Consider the following 20373-nt stretch of genomic DNA (forward strand, 5'->3'; position numbering starts at 1 on the left):
CTTTTTGCTCCTTTTATCATTTAGCACTCAGTATTTCATTCTTCCTTTAATCCGTTGTCAAGGTTAAAGAATAACTGTTTAATATGAAAATGTTTATATGAGGCAGTAGATAATTAGTCAACATACACTCATTTAACAGCAACTTGAAATACAAGACTTGCTATACTCACAGTACACATATATGTAATCTCTGCTGCCTTTATAACTATGGCTGCTCAACAAAGTTGTGTAATTTGAAATTTTGAAGCAGCTCTCAGCAAAAACATAATGTTAAGCAAGTTTTCAACCTATTTTAAATTGTGGTATCATTAACCATGTTCATTTGAAAAGCTTTTTGGGTCTGGCTCCCACTGATGACACCTCAAAGGTCAAAGGGGCCACTACCCAGTCTGGATAGTGGCCCCTCTCGTAATGCATAGCATTATACATGGCCATAAAGATGTCTTGCATTATGGAATACTAAAGCAACTGATGTGAAGTTATTAGCCTCAAAATACAAGTAGCTCAGTTGTGAAGTTACTTCACATGCAAACTTTGCTTACAATTGGATAAAGGATGAAACCAAGAATATAATTTCTTGGCATCTTTAATTTAATTTAATTTGAAAAGCATTATTAGAAACCATGTAAAGTGATGGATTCTTATATAATCTGGCTGGCAGGAGCTCCTGTGTTAGGTGTTCCCAAAAGATAACTTGTTAAAAAATAAAAATAAAATAAAAACTAGCAGTATTGGTTACAAATTGAAGTAGAAGAATATTATACCATGTTTTTAATTAGATTTAAGTTTTAATTTTGTTTTTAAATATAAGTTATTCTGTACAGAGTTACACAGTGTTGCAACTGGCATTGATGTGAAACAGAATAGCACCCATGTTTAAGGAATTCAACTTGAGGGACTTCGTGCAGTGCAATGTTTGTGAAATGAGTAGTCTTTAGTTTGAAAGTGAGTGCTGAGAGAGTGTACAAAAATTGTTAGGGATGTGACTGTCCAGGTCAGGTCAGATCAAGAGGTTGAAGCAGTCTATGTAAAATGGAATATGCATACAATGGAGTGGCACAAGATGGGGGAGAGAGAGAGAGAGAGAGAACCGAAAGAATAGTGGCATGAAAGATGTAAAGAATAAATGGATCTTAATGAGAGAGAAAGTGCACTTATGCAGTCCTTTACAGAACAAAGCATGAGAGAATACTGAAATGTCTGATGAACAGTACATCTGAAAACCAAAAGAAAGGAGCAATGTTTGAAAACAGAAAGGAATGCTCGATGAAGAGAAAAAGGAAAAACTAAAAGTAATCTTGTACAGTGACTCCATGATAAGGTGTGTGATTAACAAGAGCTTGATGAAATTATGCTTCCGGGTACAAAGATTAACCATGTTATTGAGGCTATTAGGATGCAGAAGGGCAGTGAAAGAGTTTAATGTTTTGACAAGAATGAATGATTTGAAAGGAAACATGCATGGTATGAGGGAGGACATAAAAGACTTACTGAAAGCAGCAAAGATAGCAGATCTGTTGACAGGTGACTTGAGGAGGAGGACCATTATATCAAATGAGCCATGCACACGTTATACAGGAGAAATAATGTAGATGAGTAGAGTTGGTCTGATGAACAAAAGGACTTATACAAGGCGGATAGTTTGCATTTGAATGAATTTGGTGTTCGAAGTTCAGAAAAAGTACTATTGAAAGAAGTGAGATTGGAGGTGCAAAATTAGGGAAACTAGAGCTAATAGATAAAAGCTGTTGAGCAAGTCTATGGATACTAATGAGGCAAGTGAATGTGAGAATGTTACCAAAAATGCCTAAGTTGGTACGAGCAGGAACAAACCAAAGTGGAATAGTTGATATAAAGCATAAGGATAGCATGGTCCTAAGGGTTATTGTGTTTATGTACGACAATACCACGAGCACTCACAAGAATGGAGAGAAGTTTTTGGTATTAGTTAATTTCTCTTAGCCAAAAATCATTGGCATTCGGAAGCCAAAAAAAAAAATAGGAGGAGTTCAGCTGGAGGGTCAGTAAAAAATACCACATTCGAGGCCATCTGATGTGATACAGAGGCCAACATGACAAAATATACAGTTGGTAGCTGCTATAGACCAGAGGATGTGAAGGATGATGTGGATGGTATGACTCAGCAAATAAGGAACAGAAAGCAAGTAATCATTACAGGGAGGGGGGGGGGCTTAACTATAAGACCATATACTAGAAAGAGGAAAGGACACATGGGAAATAAGAAATGGCTTTTATACAATTACTAAGGAATAATAGCTGAAGCAGCATGTGATGGAATGTATCCAGGGTAAAGTGCTAGATCTAGTAAATGCATCTGAGGATTTGTAATTAAGATGACCACATTGCTGCCAAATGATGTGGGTGATCATGTGATCTTCACTTTAGGAGATTGCAAAATGTGCATAATTTTCAGTTAAGAGAAAGTATATGTGGAATTACAGATCTAGTAAAGTATGACAAACTCAGGAGACTGCTTGGAGCAATACAAGAGAAACCAAGGGTTAGTTCATAGGAAAGGGTAAAGGAGTATTTGAGAGAAATAACAGGAGACTGCAAACCTAGAATCAAGAGGATAAACTGAGTTCGATTAAAATGGATGAACAGCATCATCATCAAATTCCTGTCATGTACCCTCAAGGGGTGTACAGGATATGATAGTACTATATGAAAAAAACTACATTATTACTAACTTCCTATCTACAAATTTCCTCCAAATCAGTCTGTTACTTGTCAAGACTCCAACATTATCAGATCTTATATTTCTATTGTCTAAGGCACTTTGTACTGTATCAATCCACCTATATCTTGGTTTACCTCTGGGTCGTTTGGCTGCCAACCTGGCAGAGAACACTTGTTTTGCTAATCTTTCTTCGCCCATTCTATTTAGGTGACCATACCACCTGAGATTAGCTCTGCTAACGCATTCCTGGATGCTGACAATGTCAAGTTCTTTCCTAATATCCTCGTTTTTAATATGATATTGCCATTGATGCCATCTGTTCACGCCTATAATCTTTCTCAGGACTCTCATATCTGCGGTCTTTAGTCTTTGGTCAAGTGTAGCATCATTAAGTGGGAATTACAAAAAAAAAAAAAAAAAAAAAGTAAATCTACGGTGGTGGGATGGATTCAAACAGAAAACTGATCAATAACAAGTGCATGAGTAGTACAAAACACATGCTAGAAGGGTGACAAAGTATGTATGGGGTGGGGGAGTGGGATGTAAAGTTCTAATAAACACCTAGAACAAACATGATATTAAAGCAACTGATATAACCACAAGAAAGAACATATCTTAAAACCCTTTAACTCCCATGTTTCATCAAATTGTAATAATTTGTTCTTTTTCTTTTAGTATATATAAGAAGACATGTCAGGGTTCTGAAGAAATTCGAAGACACAGAGATGCAGGCCGTCATCAAGTTTTTCGTGCTGCAAGAAAAGTCTGCAAATAAGATTCACCAAACTTTGTGTGAGACTTTGGGGCAGTGATTCCCAAACTGTGAGCCACATCCCCCTTAGGGACCGTTAGTTTTGTTGAGGGGACCTTGAAATAATGAAAACAAATTTAAAATGTTTTAAGACTAAGCGTGCCATGATAAATGTGTATGTAAGATGCTAAAAATGTCATATATTTGATTTTTGCAATATTCGCTGTGTATGTTTTGGATTGAATATAAATACAATAAATATTATAATAATATGTCCGTATTACGATTTTTTTTTCCGATGGGGACCCCGTGAAATATTTTAATTTTTCCAGGGGGGGGGGCTTCACATCCATAAGTTTGGGAAGCACTGCTTTAGGGAACTGTGCCCTGGCATATCCAACAATTGCCAGATGGGTGGCCAAGTTTAAAACTGGGCATCCTGAGACAATAGATGCCTCTCCCTCCTCCCCAGGTCAGGAAGACCTTCCACAGCAATCACACCTGAAAACATCAATGCACTGCATGTTATGATCCTTGATGATAAACGAATACCAGCCAAAAACATTGCAAAGACTCTGGGGATATCCAGGGAACCAGCTGGAGTCATCTGGACATATAGAAGCTCTCAGTGAAGTGGGTCCCCAAATGTTTGAATAGCAACCAAAAGAGAACGTGTGCTCTCATCTCAGGGGATTTTGGGTCATTTTGAGAAATAAGGTGTGCAAATTTTTGGCCTTTATTGTGACTGTTGATGAAACATGGCTTCATAACTATAGGGTTATGAAGGTTTTCTCTCTCCACAGCCAAACTTCCAAATCCAAAAGTCAGCAGGGAAAGTTCTTGCCATTGTCTTTTGGGATAAGGATGGTGTAATCCTTACCAAGTAATTGGTAATTCCTCAAAAAAGATGAAACTGTAAGCAGCAGTTTATTCAACAGCTCTGAAGGAAAAACACCGAGGGAAACTGAGCAGAGGTGTGTTCCTTTGCCAGGACAATGTACCTGCTCACTGCTCATGAAACCCAACAGACAATGCACAATTTGGGCTTTCGATGTCTGCCTCACCCACCTTATTTGTCAGACCTGGTCCCATCTGACTATTTCCTATTCTCAAATTTAAAGAAACACCTGAAAGGAACAAAATTTACCACAGATGATAGTCATATTTATAGCTGAGGATTGGTTTGTGCAACAAGGGGGATTGCAAATGATGTATTCGAGTAAATATGGTATAGGAAATTATCTGAGATAAAATATTCAGTTTACTGATGCTTCAAAACTGGGTAAAGCAAGTAAACACGGAGGATGTTACGATTTTATGGAATGATTTAAATAGACTGGTGGTATGGGGAAGGAGAACACATGTCAGTTTAATGTGGCATAGTGTAAGGCTAAAATTCTGAGACAAAAAAAAAAGGACCAGGTGTGTATCCCAGGAAACAAATGAAGCCAGGAATTTGGTGATATTGGGTAGATAGGGAGTTTAAAGTTTTGAGTGCATACTACAAAAGTGGCTGAAACAGCTCATCAGATTACTTGGTTACAAAAAAAATAAAATAAATAAATAAATCCAGATGAGCTAAGCAGGTTATTATACCTCTTTATTAAACCTTGATAAAAACTCAGCTGAACTATTGTGCACAGATCTGGTCACCTCTCGGTTTCTTGGGGATGAAGTAGAGAGGATCATCTAGAGGCCAGTGACTAAGATGGTGACAAGTCACAGAATGCACCTCACGAGAACAGATTGAAGATTTGTGGGATGCAGAAATTAAGTGACAGTCAAAAAAGGATTATGACTGAACATATACAAATGACTGAAAGGTTTCTACAGGATTAATACAGAGGAAATTTCCAGAATAGTCTGGCAGAGAAAGAGCTAGGACCATCCTTGGAAATTGAGTAAGTGTGTTTAGTAAAAGTGTGAAGACTAGATTTTTTGTTAGAAGAGTGATGAACAAGTGGAATAAGTTGCCAGAATCTGTTGTGGGTGCCATGTCAGTGAATGAGTTCAAGGAAAGTATGGCAGATAATGCATGAATATTGGGTAACATTTGGCATAATGTTTAAAGCCTCCCACAACGAGTCTATGAAATACATGGAGTTGCCCCTGTAATAATTTCTTGTCAAGTTAGTATGCTTTGCAACTCAGCAGTAAAACTTTCAACATTAATAAATTATTCAACTAGCTCCATATCCTATCAGCTTTGCACATTCTGTTATCTATTTCCACTTTTATTTTACCATTTTCAATAAAAACTAACAGCTGAAATATTTTATTAGTTGTATATCCTACAGAAGCTATAGGTTCAATGAGAATGCAGTTGTCATTTCAAGTCTTTTTATTATTATGGCAGTTCAATTTATTCAAAGAATCCTGAAGACTTCTACTAGATTTTGATATCAGGTTTAATAACACTTTTCTTCATAAGATGATTTAATCTTAATTTAATTTAAATGACTGTTACTCATTTAATTATGAGTAACAGTGGAGACACTATGCATCCTTGTCTTAAACGTGATTTGATAACACATCATCTTATATCTTCTTCAATTCTAGCCACTACCTTAATTTTAGCCTATTTATTCCTCTCTATAATGTCTCATTTACTGCAGTGTTTTCAACAGCTTTGCACTAGTCACGTTATTACCTGTCTTCTCTCAGGTCTATAAAACTTAAATACCAAATGCTGTTATATTCCCATGATTTCTCAACTACAGTGGTGCCTCATAGTTCGTATTTAATTCGTTCCAGAAACCCGTTCGATGTCTGAATCAAGATTTTACATAAGAAATAATGGAAAGCGAAATAATCCGTTCCCATATCCAAAAAATTTCAATAATTTTTTTATTTTATTTTATCTATTTTAGGTTTTTTAATGTTAATAACTTAGAAAAAATTAAACAAAATACTCTTATATTTATTTTATTAATTTTAATTATTACAACATAAAAATAACAGCGAAGAATATTTTTTTAATATAAAAATCACAAAGACGAAAATAATGCTCCCGTTGTTAAACATCTTCTTTCTGCTTCTTAGCTGGAGTTGAGAATGCTGATTCACATTCTCTTTTTTCTGCAGAGAAGAATCTATCTAATGTTATTTGGCACTGACGATTTTCTTTGATATTTTTAAAATAATCCATCACGTTGTCATCAAATAAGTTGATATTCCAGGTCACTACTGTCTTATTAGGGTGCCATTTTTCCACAATAGCTTCTCTTCCATAAAAATTTCTTTTTCCACTTCTTTTTGTTGTTGATCGTGAAGATGTTGAAGTTCTTCTGTGCTGAGTTCGGTTTTATTATCATCTATTAACTCCTCTACATCCTCATCACTCACCTCTAATCCCATAGCTTCACCCAAATACACAATTTCATTTACAACAGACTCTTCTTCACAGCTTACTACTTCACTGACTGAAATACAATCTGGCCAGTTTTTTCCAAGCAGAAATAATTGTTTTAATAGAAACTTCTTTCCATGCCTTATCGACGATCCACAAGCAATGAAGAATGTTGTAATGCTCTTTCCAAAATTCTTTAAGAGTCAGTTCTGTGGCATTGGTTATTTCAAAGCACTTTTGAAACATTTAATATACAGTTCAGTTTTTGAAGTTTGAAATCACTTGCTGGTCCATGGGTTGTATGATATAAGTGGTATTGGGCAGCAAAAACTTTATCTTGATGAAACTGAATTCACCAACTAAATCCTCCTCTAAATTTGGGGGATGAGCAGGAGCATTGTCCATCATAGAAGAGCTTTTAATGGTAATTTTTTTCAGTAAGATAAGCTTTTACAGTGGTAGCAAATTCTTGATAAATCCACCCAGTGAAAAACTCTCTGGTAACCCACGCTTTCATGTTGGCCCTCCACATAACATCGAATTTGATCTTTATGACATTGTTCGTTTTAAAAACGTGTGAATTTTCAGAATGGTAAATGAGCAAAGGCTTATCTTAGAGTATGACCACAAAGCAGCAAAGTAATTCTATTTTTCATAGGTATATATCCCAGTACCGTCTTTTGTTCTTTTGTGATATAGGTTCTTTTGGGCATTTTTTTTTCCAAAAAAAGACCTGTTGAGATACAAATCTCTCACTATCCACGTACTCCTTAAAGGTTTTTTTACAAATTTGTCCGCTTCTTCTACATTGGCATTCGCAACCTCTCCGTGCATGACAACACTATGGTTCCCAGTTCATTTTTTGAATTTATTGAACCAGCCTCTACTTCCTTTAAACTCCCCATTGTCAGTACTGGTCTCAGGTGTGCATTTCTTAAGTTCACTATGTAGGTGTCTGGCTTTCTCACAAATAATTCTCTCAGTAATAACATCACCACGTAATCGCTTCTCGTTTATCCACACTAAAAGGAGTTTTTCCATCTCTTCAATAACATGTGATCTCCTGGAGGTCAAATGTTGTCACACCTTTAGCTACATTTGCTGCTTTTATTGCTTCCTTATTCTTAAGAATGCTATTTTTCGTTGACTTTGACATTTTAAACATCGTCACCAGATCCATCAAACGCATACTGCTTTCGTGTTTCATAATTTCTTTTTTCATCTCAATTGTCGATACTACAACTTTTCTTTTAGGTTTTGTTCTTTCTACATTCTTGGATGCCATGGGCAATAAAAAAAATGCCAAAAACAGTTAAAAATTCTCTACACAAACATATCGCACAATGACTAGGCTGTGTAAAGTAAGGGACCACGCACAGCGTACTGAAACAGATACACACTACACAGACACAGGGAAGTGAGTGTGGGAAATTAGTGGGGGGAGAAGCATGCCCAATGGGGTGCCGAAACTGTCTAATGCTATATGATTCTGAGTTCCTGGACTATAGTTCAAATTGCGAATCAAATTTCTTACGTTCTCAAGCGTTTGAACTCTGGAACGTTCGAAGTACGAGGCACCACTATATTTGTCTAAAAGTAAAAATCTGATCCGTACAAACAATGTGGCTTGAATCCAGCTTGCTGTCATTCACGTTTCTCTTTCAACTTTTCTCAGTCTCTTCTCAAGTATGCTTGCATAAATCCTATCCAGAACACTCAATACGGAATCTCTCTTTCTGTAATTCTCATATTGTTTTAATTCCCTACTCATAGATGGTTACTATAAGAGGTCTACGCCAGTTATCTGGAATTCAATCTTCTGAATTATGGAGTATGACTACTGTCAAACATTTATACTTCAGCATCTGAGCATTTCTGATCAAATATCCATTTCAGCTGCCTTTCTGCATTTCAGGTTTCTTTAATGATGGCTTTTTCTATCTCAAATACTGATATGTATTTTTGACGTATACTACTGATTGTATTCATCCTGAATATTTGCTATCACTGTTCTATAATGGCATAAGTCATTTAATAACATTTCAAAGTAATTAAATATTCCAGAGTATCTTCAGTTTTTAAAAATGAAGACATTCTGGAGAATGTCTTCATGAATCATACTATGCATGATTATTAAATAACACCTTTATCATGTCTGATTCCTTTAAATTAACTTTTTTCTGTTTCTTATTTTACAAGAGGCTTTTAGAGCATTTTGCTACCTTTGTGTTATTTAACTTCTATATATCAGAATCTTCCCATGAATTTAATTTAGCTGCTTTTACACACACACACACAAAGTAATTTCTCTGCGTAACTTTCTTACATTTTTTCTGTATTCTCTTTGGCACTTCTATAAACTTTCAGTACACTTTCTCTCTCCCAGGACTGGCTCGTTAACTTCTGGGCATCACCATGAAATTCAGATGTTTCTATCATTGCAAACAACTGCATCGCATGTCTACCTAGTTAAATCAAAGTCTTCCTCAGAGTTTGACATGAAATTCAGATGTTTCTATCATTGCAAACAATTTCATCGCATGTCTATCTAGTTAAATCAATGTCTTCCTCAGAGATGGAGTCTCCAATGTTCACTCATATTCTCAAATTTTCATTTACTCTTTAATAAATAGTTATTTGAGCTTACATTTCAACCACTGAAAGCTGCTTGTCTATGATTATTTTTAGATCTTTCTTTTATATTTATAATTGCAGTATGAAATTAATTTAATTGTGTTATCAAAATTAAACGGTGATCACTTCATATCTCAAATATGTACTCTTGTATCCTGAACAAATGTGAAAAATATGGTATTAATAAAGATTACCCAAGCTTGACAAATTATGCAAAATGCTACTTGCCTTACACAACAACCCCCCCCTCCTTTTTTTTTTTAATGATATGTCTCAATAAGTTAACAGGAGCTCCATAAAGTGATTTAGTGGTGGGGCATCTCTGTTTTCTTAAAATTAAAAACATTTTGTTTAGAAAGTTGTTTTTTATTAAATAAAAATTATTCTGTCAATCTACTGCTACTCGGCACATGTGAGTGCACAAGTATATGTGTTAAGCTCTGATAAATTAGTCTATGATTTGTCCTGAACAAAAATCCTGCAGCTACTTACATTATTATTGGCTTTGCTCTTTTCTCCAAATTTTTCAAAAACATGTGTGTGGTATTCATTTCCTACTCTCCTGTTTAAATTTCCAATGAGATTCAGCCTTTTCCTTTATGTCATGTAAATTATGTAAATTTCAGAATGGGAAAGTGGACAATGGGAGTTTTGCCTATGGTCACACAAGCACAATGTCTTCATGCCCAATTCCCAATTGTGAACTTTGCTTACATCACTGCCTCAAACTGCCTATCATTCAAGAAGTTCATCTATGTCAGTGGTTCCCGACCTTTTTCCACTTGTGTACCCCTTTTAAACCCATTTCTATAAATTGTACCCCTTGTTTTTAAAATAGCTGTTTTTAAATTTACACACATTACTATGTGTTTACTAAACTGGTGATATGGATAGGAGAATGGCTCAGGGAGAGATACCAGAAAGCGGTGTATGGAGAAGCAGAGTCCAGGATGAGGCAGATGACCAGTGGTGTGCCTCAGGGTCTGTACTTAGGCTATTGTTGTTTAATTTTTACATAAATGATATAGGAAATGGCTTGAGGGGAGATATTCAGTTGTTTGCTGATGATGCAATGTTGGGTAGCGCAATAAAAAATCAAGCTGATGTATGTTGAGAGTTTTCAGGATGATTTAAATAAGCTGGCAGAATTGGCAAAGGGTAATGGATGTCAGTTCAACGTGGAAAAGTGTAAGGTCATGCATTTTGGGATTAAAAGATTACTGGCTGTGAACTACATTGATGGAACGGTACCCCAAGAGATTGATGAGGCTAGGGACTTATGGGTGTTGGTGGATAGGGAGATGAAGTTCAGGGGACACATTGCTAAGGTGTCCAAGATTACACATAGGATTATGTGGTTATTGAGGAACACATTAACATCCAGAGATAAAGAGGTTATTATTCCCCTTTATAAAGTGTTGATACTTCCACATTTGGATTACTGTGCTCAGGTCTGGTCGCCTGGATTCCTTGGAGATGAGGAGGTTGTGGAGAGGGTTCAGAGGAGAGTGACTAGGTTGGTGGGCGATGTAAAAAATGCTCCCTACATTGATAGATTGAGAGCTTGTGGATTGCAGAGAAGAGTAGATATGATAGAAACATTTAAATTACTAAAGGGTTTTTATAAGATTGGTGCAGGGGAAATGTTTCAGCTGTGTGATAGTGATGGAAGAACAAGAGGTCATCCATGGAAATTAAAGAAAAGTGTGGTTAACAAGGGTGTGAGAACAAGGTTTTTTGCCTGGAGAGTGGTGAATGAGTGGAATTCATTGCCTGGCTCAGTTGCGAGTTCTTCGTCTGTAAATGAATTCAAGAAGAGATATGATAGATATTGTTTTGCTAGTTTGGGTCTCCTGCGATGAGCCTACTGACTCCATGGAGATACCCGTATAATAATAATAAATACTGACACTTTTGTTCAGTGCCTATCTTAATGTAAAATAGTGGAAAATATTTTTTTTTTCTGCCATTACTGATTATTTTTCGTGTACCCCTGAACGGCCCAGCACATACTCTGGGGGTATGTGTACCACTGCTTGGGAACCGATGATCTATTTGTTTAATGTTGAATACTACAGCCACTCCTTTCTTTCCCTGATCACTATGGCCCAACAGAATCTCAACTGTTTTAACCCTCTTCTTTGTTTTCAAAATTGATCAGTAACACCAATTTTGTTGACACAATACTTTAATTCATCTGCTAGTGTCACTTTTTTTCATCGATACTTTTTACATTAATGGAGTCCATCTTCAATTCTGCTAATGTCAAATTTCAGTTTACACTGACTTTTCACTGTTTGGTTCCCTGATAAACATAGAAGGAACTTTGTTTAACCAGGGAACACTCAATGAGCATGACATCTCACCATATTATACCATCATTTTGTTTTTGGTTTAAGTTGATATATAGTACAGTTTGGCTGAGTGAGTACCAACCTGCCATTCCATTCTCATTCAATCAGCATCCAGTTGTAAGATAACTTTTTGTCTTTAAATTGTGTATGTTCTCTTGTCAATTTGTCTGCATGTGGGATAAAAAATCTGACTTTCTGGGAGAAAAAAAAATCACTCCCATCTCCTACTGTTTGACTTTAGCTAGGTGTTCAAGACAATTAAGGGCTATCCATGACCAGACCATGAGAATGAGAAAAGGATTTGTACTAAATTTTGATGATCTGGAAAAGACACAACAGCACATTCATTATTGTTGCACAAGTAGTAAGATATAAAGAATTGTAACTAAGGCTCCAGAAATATCACTGAAATCTACTAGTCAAAAAATTTTTTACTTGCCACAGTATAAATTGTGGTAAAAGGTGTGTGTGGTGTGTTTCATGACTATTGTACATATTTTAACGAAAATAAACTTATATGACTATATAGCCAAATGATAAAATAGAAAATAACTAATTTATTTCTGAAGACATCATTAGTTTCATCTTTCTAGAAGATTTCATCAGACATAATACATAGAAGAGAAAAAAAGAGATACATAAAAAACATTACTTGGGTACATCACCAAAGTTCGAAATTATCAAGGATTATCACACTAGAATGAATTAGCGAACTAGCTACGTTGTTGTTCTCGTGCATGAGGATGTGGTCTCGTGACTGACATAGTTGAACAGTAGAGGAATAACAATCAGAAAAGTTGTGGCTAAGGTGACATTAAAGCGAACAGGATTTAGTGCAATTTCTGTCTGCACGGTTAGCCTAGTGGCTTTGCGCTTCGCAACCATATGCCTAGGGAAGGAGTGTCCTGGGTTCGGTTCCTGCCACCGACGTGAGGAGCTTAAGGATCCTCCTCAGCCATAGCCAAGTCAGTCGGTCTTGGGCGTGGACAGCAGGGTTTTTCCCAAAGTTTATCTGGGGTTTTTCATCCTGCAAGCAGGTAAAACCGGCCCCATGAACACACGGATCTACAGCCATAAATACTTAACCCCCCATGAGGGGGGGGGCTCAACTCACCCCAATAGGGACGGGGGAGAAAAGGGAGGAAGCTCCATATGAATAAATAAAAGTGCAATTTCCGCTGATTCTAAGATTTTTCTTTCATTCCATCAAGTTCATCATAGCATTTGTAAATGATTTCAGATCTATCTCAGTTTACTGAGTATATAGTGAACTGGTCACTGCATTCAGAAAAGACTGGATAAGGCCATGACCGTGGTTCTACCATAGGTGATATCTCTGAGATATTCTTTGATACAAAGCTCAAATGATTTCTCTGGTTGTCCATAATATGGAGAATTACAGCCACAACAAAGACAGTAAACATCTGTATGATTCAAAGTGTTATGTGTAAGTTTTACTGCTCGAAACTTTGTTAAGGAGGGGTGAATAAAGTACAAATCATATTTCTTGAGGATTTTTGCCAGTTTGTTAAAAATAGAGCTGGTAAATAGAATGATGATATAGTCTTTTACATCATTACTCTCTTTGGCATGGTGTGTAGGAGGATTAAACAAGAGTTTAGAAATCAACCGTTTTTGATAACCATTCTTCTGGAAAAACTGATAAAAGCAGCTTTAATTCTTTGGTGATCTCTTCTTCTTCATGACTGATGACAGTATGCACATGAGTTACTGAAGTAGAAATAATACCAAGCTTTTGAGGTGGATAATGATTTTTTTTTTTTTTTTTGATTGTTATTGCACATAAATATCAAAGGTCATACTGCTCCAGGACACAGGACATATGGTAACTGGTCAGTAGTACAAACACAAACATCCATGCCTTGGCAAAATTCGAACCTGCGGCCTTTTGGCTGGAGAGTGGATATGCTAACCACTCGGCCAAAATGGCAACAGCATGTTTGTAAGCTATATATTAAGAGGGAAGTCAGGAGGAAAAGTACTCTGTTAATTTTTACAACATTGTAATGACTGGAGGATAGGACGGTATGATGAATAAAGGAAGATTCAGCTGTGAGAGAAGTTTGGTTGGAATAGAAATTGGTGGCACTGTTAACCACAGGGTTTTATGATACCATGCTGTTGGGTTTGGGAACATTTGTGTTTGTGAATATTCATTAAAAAAAAAAACTGTGGGGCTGGTTTTTTTTTGTAAAAAGAGAAAGAAAGGGTACTGTTAAAGAGACATTATCAAAGCATCTAGAAAAGACAGTCTACTATTATTTTATTTTCTACAGTGATGTGGATTCTGGAGGTGTTGGAGCTGTGTGGCCAAGTGGAGATCATCGCCAAACTATCCAAGTCTGATAGATGGTTTGAGACCTGCAATATCAAGAGAATATTTTTCAAAATGCTCCATAAAGAAATTGGTTAGATGAGGTGAGAGTGGAGAATCCATATTCCCCTGATGGTACCCTTTCTTTCTTAATTGATGGGACTGAGCATGAAGATATTTGTTATAAGTTTTCTATAGATAGAGATTTTTAGTTTTTCAAAATAACAAGTTTTAAATCAAAAAAGGAAGCAAACTATTAATTTCTAGTTCCGCTGTAAATTTTATCCTAGGATGTTGGTTGTTGAGATGATTCAAGAACTCTTGGATTGAATCTAGACTACCGGTTCCAAATCAAGGAACTATTGTCTATATATCTTTTACACAATCTTGGTTTCAATGGAAAGCAGTTTAGTGCTTTTTCTATATATTAATTCTTTTCTTTTTTCTCTCTTTCCATATACACACACCACTGCTTTTCAGAAGTGAAGGGAACATCTTTAATAGAATTTTAAACAGCCAAATTTTAAAATTTGTACATCAGGAAAAGCATAAAAAAGGTACCAACAGAAATGCTTTTCAAAATACCGCAAGTAAATGGAGTAAGCTACACTACACATAGCAATAGATAATCTATATTTAGGTTGTATGCCACCAGTTAAAATGGAAGGAGTATATAGGAAGATGGTTTTAGGTAAAATCAGGTATAAAAAAGGATACAAACTATGTAAATTTTTATTCATCATCTATATATGGATCACATTATGAAAGAAAGTGGTATTAAAACGGATATCAGAAATGGAGGGAGACATCAAAGTTAACTGTTGTATGCAGATGATGTACTCCAAAATAAATCCAGTGTAAATCTCCAGGATTCTTTAACTGAACAAAATTTTAGATTATGGATCTAAGTCAGGTTAGAAATAAAGCAGTTCATCAAAGACTAGAGACCATAGATATGAGAGTTGTGATAAAGAGGTGAACAGATGGCATCAGTGGCAGTCATAAAATAATGATATTAGGAAGAAACATTATACCGTTAGCATTCAGGAATGTGTGAGTAGAGCTAATTTTATGTGGTATGATAAAATCTTTCCAAGCATTTTGTTTGCTTACTTTTACAAACCGATTTAGATTTTCACCTTATTCTCTCTGAACACATCCAGATTTACTTACTGAGAACTTTCACTATGCTTTCTTCTTTTCCTTGACTGTCTCTAACTTCATCATGAAATTCTGATTTTTTTTCCCCTTGCAGATAAGTTCACCTCATGCTTCCCTGGCTAAATCAATGTTTTCTTCCATTTCCCACTGAGTTTAAAAATTTGATTATTGTCTTCAAACTTTTTCACATGTTCTTAAATAATATTTGCATATCTGAGTCCACAGTTCAATACGACTGACTCTCATCAAAACTTTCATATACACTTTTCCTTTCAATATGATATTCAATTTTATCCTGCTCAAAACTGAATGATGGTCACATCCTATTTAAAAGTTGTATACTTATGTCTTGAATCACTGTAAAGATATTGCTATGAACTATAACAGTCAGCGAGACTTCTGATGTCTTCCATCTTTATAATGGAACATGGTATTAGTAATAACTGTCCATGTCCTGAACAGAAAGAAATCCAGTAGGTACTTCCCATTATTATTAGTTCTATTCTTTTCTTCAAATCTATCCAAAATGTTTCTATGTCTGGCATTTATTTCCTGTTTAGTTCTACAAGGAAATATAACTTTCTCTTTGTGTCACCTATATTCTCTAATGACTCAAAAAATTACTCCACTACTTGCTTAGAACCTTCTGTGGAATCAAAAGCACAAAGAAGATTCATTTTCTAATTCACTACTTTAATATCTGTCCACATCACTCATGATGCCACCTAGAAGAATTCAAAAAAGATAACCCTAATGATAAGTGTTGAATACTACAGATACCCCTTCCCTAATCATTCCTATCTGAATATAACATTCTGTAACTGTTATTTAGAACAATCTCATTAGTTTTTCTTCTTCCTAATTTCAGAAAGATTATGTTTCCTTAAATAATAAGAGAAAATTTAAACCAACTGCACTATAGATGTTCAAAACAATTTTAATATATAGCTTTCATTGTTGTATTTGAAACAAAATCAACTTTGGATAGCTTGTGCTCTTAGAGAATACAGAGACAAATGCAAGAATGCTAAACACCGTGTAAAACTAGCTAAACAAAAGTCATGGGAGGACATTGGCAAGAATATAGAAATTAATATCAAGAAGGTAGCAAAATATTCCGGAGGTTGTTGAAGAAGCTTAGGAATGGAGGAAAGAGTGCTGTAAAAGGAGTTAGAGATGATAATGGTGACATGAAAACAGGAGAAAAAGATATTGTTGAAGTATGGAGTAATTACTTTGAAAAACTGCTAAATGAAACAAGCAGCGATGACAGCACAGTGGTAAAAAACACTGACCAGGCATGCAGTCAGGAATACATATCCATACTTGAAAAAGCCATCAAAGGCTTGAAATGTGGAAAGGCAGCAGGAGTAGATGATATTCAACCAGAAATGCTGAAATACGGTGGTATAAGTCTTACAGTGGCTGCACTGCATAGTTCAGAAAGCCTGGACAGAGGGACGAATTCCCGATGATTGGAGTAGAGCTCTCATAGTACCCATATATAAAAAGGGAAATAAAACTGCATGTGAGAATTACAGAGGTATTTCCCTACTGAGTGTTCCTGGCAAGATCTATGCAAGTATACTTGAGAAACGGTTGAGAAGAATTGTGGAAGAAAAGCTTGGTGAAGAACAAGCTAGATTCAGGCCAAATAGAGGCTGTCAGGATCAGATCTTCACTTTACGACAAATAGTCGAGAAAGCATGGGAATATAACAAAGATTTGTATTTAAGTTTTGTCGATTTGGAAAAGGCATATGACAAGGTGCCAAGAGAGAAGCTATTCAATACACTACAGTTATATGGTGTCAATGGGGCATTACATCAAGCAATACTTAGTCTTTATTTGAGTTGTAAGTCAGCAGTTAGAATTGAAGGAAGTACAGGAAGATGGTTTAATGTTAAATCTGGAGTGAGACAAGGATGTACATTATCCCCTCTGTTATTCATTATCTATATGGATCATATTATGAAGGAAAGTGGTATTAAACCTGATATCAAAATTGGAGATGTTAATGTCAGCCCTATGCTTTATGCAGATGTTGTTATACTTCTAAATCAATCCGCTACAAGTCTGCAAGATTTTCTGACTAAATTGAATAACTGTTGTAATAGATATGGTATGAAGGTCAGCAATAAAAAGACAAAGACAATGAAAATAGGCAGAATCACTGAAAATGTCAACTGTGTTGTGAATGGAGAACCTGTGGAACAAGCAAAACATTTCAGCTACTTAGGCACGATTTTTAGTGAAGATGGTAAATTAAATATACAAATAGACAACAGAATCAGCAAAGCTGGTATGGTGGGAAAGTCAATTGAATAAATAAATTCATATGGAATAAGAGAGAAATTAGTTGGAACACTAAATTAGCTGTATACAAGACAGTGTTCAAACCAGTTTTAACTTATGGATCTGAGAGCTGGGTCAGAAGTAAAACATTTGACCAAAGACTAGAGACAGCAGATATGAGAATCCTGAGAAAGATTAGAGGTGTGAACAAATGACATCAATGGCAATATCATATTAAAAAAGAACTTGACATTGTCAGCATCCAGGAATGCATTAACAGGGCCAATCATCTCAGGTGGTATGGTCATTTAAACAGAATGGGTGAAGAAAGATTAGAAAAACAAGTGTTCTGTGCCAGGTTGGCAGGAAAACGAACCCAGAAGAAGACCAAGATATAGGTGGATTGATACGGTACAGAGTGCCTTAGACGACAGAAATATAAGATCTGATATTGGTGTCTTGATAAGTAACAGACTGATCTGGAGGAAAACTGTAGATAGGAAGGTAGTAATGATGTAAATTTTTCATGTAGTACTATCATATCCTGTACACCCCTTGAGGGTTCGTGGCAGGAATTTGATGATGATGAACTTTTGGATATGAGAGTTCTAAAGAAAAAGTAGAATAAATCATTGACAGAATCATACCATATATGAAAATTAGAAAACATGAAAATATTTCATTAAGTTTAGCTAATATGAAACAGAAAGGAGATTAACACTGGCATCTGAAAAAAAAAATCATCATCATCAAGCGTATCAAGGATTTAGGCCTAGCGTGGCCTATTCCGGCCTTAGAAGTCATCGTTGAATCTTTTAAGAGGATGTCCTGGTTTTCTTTTCCCTAATGGCTTAATAAAATATGATCAAATGAAACATTATAATGCAACATACTCAAAGAGCCTAGTGAATGAGACTGGCTTAAAAGAAAGAGCTGCTTAAATTAGGTATTTTAATGAATAATAGACCAATATGGATGAAGATTTTTTGATAGAATACCAGTATCCTGTAATATTTCCTGATGGGAATTATGGGAGATATGACTTTGCTAATTACAGATTCACTATTTGTCTTGCTTTATATGTCAGCATTCTCAACAGACTGTATGACATGCATTTATATTTAAAAGTGCTTTTCTAGAGCAAAAAGGTTGAAAATAATTAAAAATAATTAAGATCAACTGTTAAACTGACCATTATGGATTTTTTTTTTTAAATCCTTTAAATAGCTTTAAAGAAGAATGTGTAAGGGAAAAAAAAGTTTTAGTTATATCAGGTAAGAACCTCAATCAATATAAAAAGACTATGAACGAGGGAAGCATAGAACAATGCTAGCACTGGTTCATATAATTGTCATATACAGTAAAACGCTTTTCATTTGTTTTTTCCTCTCTCCTGATACTCAGAAAAGTATAATATTGCACATCCAAAATGAAAATAAACAATAAAATACGTAATGTGCCTAACAGTTTTTACTTAGTCTGTATGACAGTTTTAATGTGACTCAAAGTTAAAAATTTTCATTCACAGTGGAAAATTTATAAATTTCACTGATACAGCAAACGTAACATTTGCTAATCTGTCATCACTAACTGGATTTTTAGGATGAAAATCTTATACTTAACAGGGCATTAGAATCAACAAACGTCTAAAAGTATACATCTTTAAAAGATGTACTTTCAGGGCAGGAAATTCCTAAGTGAAGATAACTTATCACAGCTACTGATACCTGAACTTCGACATTTCAAAGCTAAGGGGCAAGTTGCTCACTGACTCTCCAACGCAAAGATGAAGAAAGCCATCTTTTAAGTAATTTACCCTTAAATTTAAAATAAACTGATGTGTATGTATGCATGTAGTAAAAAGTAATATCTCTTAAATTAATTGTTCAAACAGAAACAAGCTTTGCGAAAGGGTTGCAAACAAGTTTTTATTTTCTTCAGCTCCAATCACCCAACGGATAAAATAAGTCTCCTATGATTTTTGCACATTTACTAGGTTTCGTGGTTCCAAATGTAATACAGAGGAATTTGTACCAGACCTCTAAATCAGACAAAAGCTTTTAATAAACTCTATTAAAAGTCCATAAAACATTAAAATACAATCACATTGAAATGCACCACAAAACCACCATTGAAAATGGATCACATGTTCATGATAGGTTAGAACCAACTAACTCCGTAGCAGACAGCAGACAATTCTAACAAAACAGTTTACAAATTTCAACCAAAACACTACTAGGCTTAAGTTCACAATTAAAACACAGAATGCGATAATCACCTGCCGAGGTCGTTCGTAAGGTTTCGCGCCATGGGTCTTTTCTGTTTTCAACCTTGAAGGAATCTTGCTAGCCATGGGAGCGTCTTACGAACACTTTATATGTAAAGTAGAGCTCATAAATAATAATCATAGACAACTTTAAAACATGATAATATTCTATATCATTTACTTTTTACACAAAACAAGTAACATCAATCGCGTGACTTTCTCACATAGTCTACAAACATGGCGGCAGATGCGATTGAAAATGATTGGCTGATTTCACTACAGCTTAGAAGACACCTAAAGTTGGTGCAATATCATTTAAAAAACCCAAAAGGAGCGTTATTGGTAAAAATAAAATAAAATAAAAAAAGGACTAAACATCTAAAAAATCACACTCATACTATAAGAGTATTCAGAAAATAAACAACTCAGAAAAAAAAAGAATAAAATTAATTTATTAACTATTTTCTTTATATTTCACTTACACATACTGTAAAGAACTAATTATATTTTCAAATAGCGGGTAGAAG

At 35.3% G+C, this 20373-nt stretch overlaps 1 protein-coding gene across 1 annotated transcript in view; it reads right to left on the reverse strand.

The window, feature by feature from the left end:
• LOC150095268 (uncharacterized) overlaps positions 1–20078 on the reverse strand; it is a 302954-nt gene extending 282876 nt beyond the window's left edge. The window contains exon 1 of the mRNA XM_090410345.1: positions 19859–20078. Within this exon, the coding sequence (XP_090266471.1) occupies positions 19859–19933 (75 nt within the window). The 5' untranslated portion in view covers positions 19934–20078. The remainder of the gene's footprint in view (positions 1–19858) is intronic.
• Between the last annotated feature and the right edge of the window lie 295 nt (positions 20079–20373).

This window comes from Typopeltis vanoorti, chromosome 20, assembly GCF_054136105.1.
Source record: "Typopeltis vanoorti isolate ZY-2024b chromosome 20, IOZ_Tvanoo_1.0, whole genome shotgun sequence".
Taxonomy (NCBI): Eukaryota; Metazoa; Arthropoda; class Arachnida; order Uropygi; family Thelyphonidae; genus Typopeltis; species Typopeltis vanoorti.